This window comes from Muscardinus avellanarius (assembly GCF_963383645.1).
Source record: "Muscardinus avellanarius genome assembly, chromosome: 4".
Taxonomy (NCBI): domain Eukaryota; kingdom Metazoa; phylum Chordata; class Mammalia; order Rodentia; family Gliridae; genus Muscardinus; species Muscardinus avellanarius.
The window spans coordinates 118,371,292-118,373,748 of NC_137789.1; the positions used below are offsets into that span (position 1 = coordinate 118,371,292).

The 2,457-nt window shown below is 47.1% G+C and overlaps 1 protein-coding gene across 1 annotated transcript; it reads right to left on the reverse strand.

The window, feature by feature from the left end:
* Nucleotides 1-844: 844 nt before the first annotated feature.
* Nucleotides 845-1,331, reverse strand: LOC308261698 (small ribosomal subunit protein uS13; the record flags this gene model as incomplete). The annotated part of the gene is made up of 1 exon (XM_080693780.1): nucleotides 845-1,331. The coding sequence occupies exon 1, from the start codon at nucleotides 1,301-1,303 to the stop codon at nucleotides 845-847; it is 459 nt and encodes a 152-aa protein (XP_080549906.1). The 5' UTR covers nucleotides 1,304-1,331.
* Nucleotides 1,332-2,457: the final 1,126 nt, after the last annotated feature.

Genomic DNA, 2,457 nt, shown 5'->3' on the forward strand with positions numbered 1-2,457 from the left:
GAGGTTAGGCCACCCCTTCTATTCACCACACTCCTGATTTTGGAGGCTGACACCAGAGCTGAAACCCATCAGGCGATTGCTGGGCAGCTGGGCACACATGGCCATCTATGATGTGGAGGCAGAGACAAGGCCCAAAGCTTCAGTCCTGCTGTCCACAGCCCTACAAACCCTTTGTATCCCAGTATCCTAAGTGCCCTCTGGCCTCACAGAACCCCCTGCCTCTACTCAAAGCAGTTCTCGCTCTGCTCTGAATAATTTTGCTCCTTCTTTATTAACACAAAACATTATTATTTATCCTGCAGAATCCAGCTCAAGGATCTCTTTCCAGGAAGCCTTTCCTTAGGTGATCTCCCTTATTCCGTGGCTCCCTGCTTTAGGCTAGGATCCCAGCCCTTCTTCATTTATGGGATGAGTTATGTTAGCCCTCAGAGTCTGTTACCAGCAGGCCTAGTACCAGGGTTGCTCCAGATTCTGCAAAATGATGAGCTAAGAACCTGGAAGGAGCTCAAAGTGTGGATGCTGCAAACAGTGCCTGGCTGACCTTGGCTGATAGCAATATTTTGTCAGCCCCATTGGTATTTTTTTTTTCCCGGTACTGAGGATTGAACACAGGGGCATTCTACATCCTCAGACCTATTTTTTAATTTTTTATTTTGAAACAGGTTCTTACTAAATTGCAGAGGGCCTCACTAGTTGCTGAGGCTGGCCATGAACTTGTAATCCTCCTGTCTCAGCCTCCCAAGTACTGGGATTACAAGTGGGCACCACCACGCCTGGCCCAATAAGTGGGGTTTTTTTTTTCACCAGTATATAAACTATTTATTAACAGGCGCGGCCCACAGACTCATTTCTTCTTGGACACACCCACGGTGCGGCCCCGGCGGCCCGTGGTCTTGGTGTGCTGGCCTCGGACACGAAGGCCCCAGAAGTGGCGCAGCCCCCGGTGGGCCCTGATCTTCTTGAGCCGCTCCAGGTCCTCGCGGAGCTTGTTGTCCAGACTGTTGGCCAGGACCTGGCTGTATTTGCCATCCTTCACATCCTTCTGTCTGTTTAAGAACCAGTCTGGGATCTTATACTGTTGCGGGTTCTGCATGATGGTGATCACACGTTCAACCTCGTCCTCCGTGAGCTCCCCAGCCCTCTTGGTGAGGTCGATGTCGGCTTTCCTCAACACCACGTGAGCATACCTTCGCCCCACACCCTTAATGGCGGTGATGGCAAAGGCTATTTTCCGCCGCCCATCAATGTTGGTGTTGAGTACTCGCAGAATGTGCTGGAACTTCTCAGGGATCACTAGCGACATGGCGGCGGCAACACGGCGGCGTGTAGGCCTCCTGTGGAAGAGCTTTTTTTTTTAAGATTTAAAGAAGTTTATTAGAAAGATAGAAATACAGAAAATAGAAATACAGCCCCATGCCAAAATGGTATGGGGGGGTGACTCAAAAAGAATACACCGGCCCAATAGTGTTTTAATTTTTTTTTAATTAAGCTGGGCATGGTGGCACACACTTATAATCCCAGTACTTGGGAGGCTGAGACAGGAGGATCCTAGGTTAGAGATCAGCCTCAGCACCTTATCAGCAGCTTAACAAGACTCTTAACAACTTGAGACCCTGTTTCAAAAAATAAAATAGGGCTAGGAGTATAACTCAGAGGTAGAATGGTCCAAGGTTCATTCTGCAACACCAAAAAAAAAAAAAAAAAGAAAAAGGTTTTTATTAAGTCAAAATAATAAAACAACTTCTTCTCCTTCTCCTCCTCTTCCTCCTCCTCCTCCTCCTCCTCCTCCTCCTCCTCCTCCTCCTCCTCCTCCTCCTTCTTCTTCTTGTGTGTGTAGTACTGCGGATGAAATCCAGGGGCATTCTGCCTCTGAAATATATCCCCCAGCCCTATTTTTTCTCTTTCTTTCTTTCTTTCTTTCTTTCTTTCTTTCTTTCTTTCTTTGTGGTATTGGGGTGGAACCCAGGGGCTTTTCTACCTCTGGGCTATACTCCCAGACCTATTTTATATTTAATTTGGAAACAGGGTCTCACTAAGTTGCTGAGAGCCTCACTAAGTAGCTGAGGCTGGCTTCAAACCTGTGCCATCCTCCTGTCTCAGCCTCCCAAGCGCTGGGATTACAAGCGTGTGCCACCATGCTGGCTTTATTCTTTATTTTGAAACAGGGTCTCACTGAGTTGCAAAAGGCCTCACTAAGTAGTAGCTGAGGCTGTTTGCGAACTTCTATCCTCCTGTCTCAGTCTCCCAAATGATGGGATTACAATCCTGTGCCACCACGCCCAGCTTAATAATAAAACTTCTTAAGAGTTTGCATAAAATAGTTTGTATGTTGGGGTGGAGGCAGGGTATTAGGGATTGAATCCAGAAGCATTCTACCTCTGAACTATTTTATTTATTTATTTTTCATTATTTTCAAACAGGACCTCATGACATTGTCCAGGCTGGCCTAGAACCTGT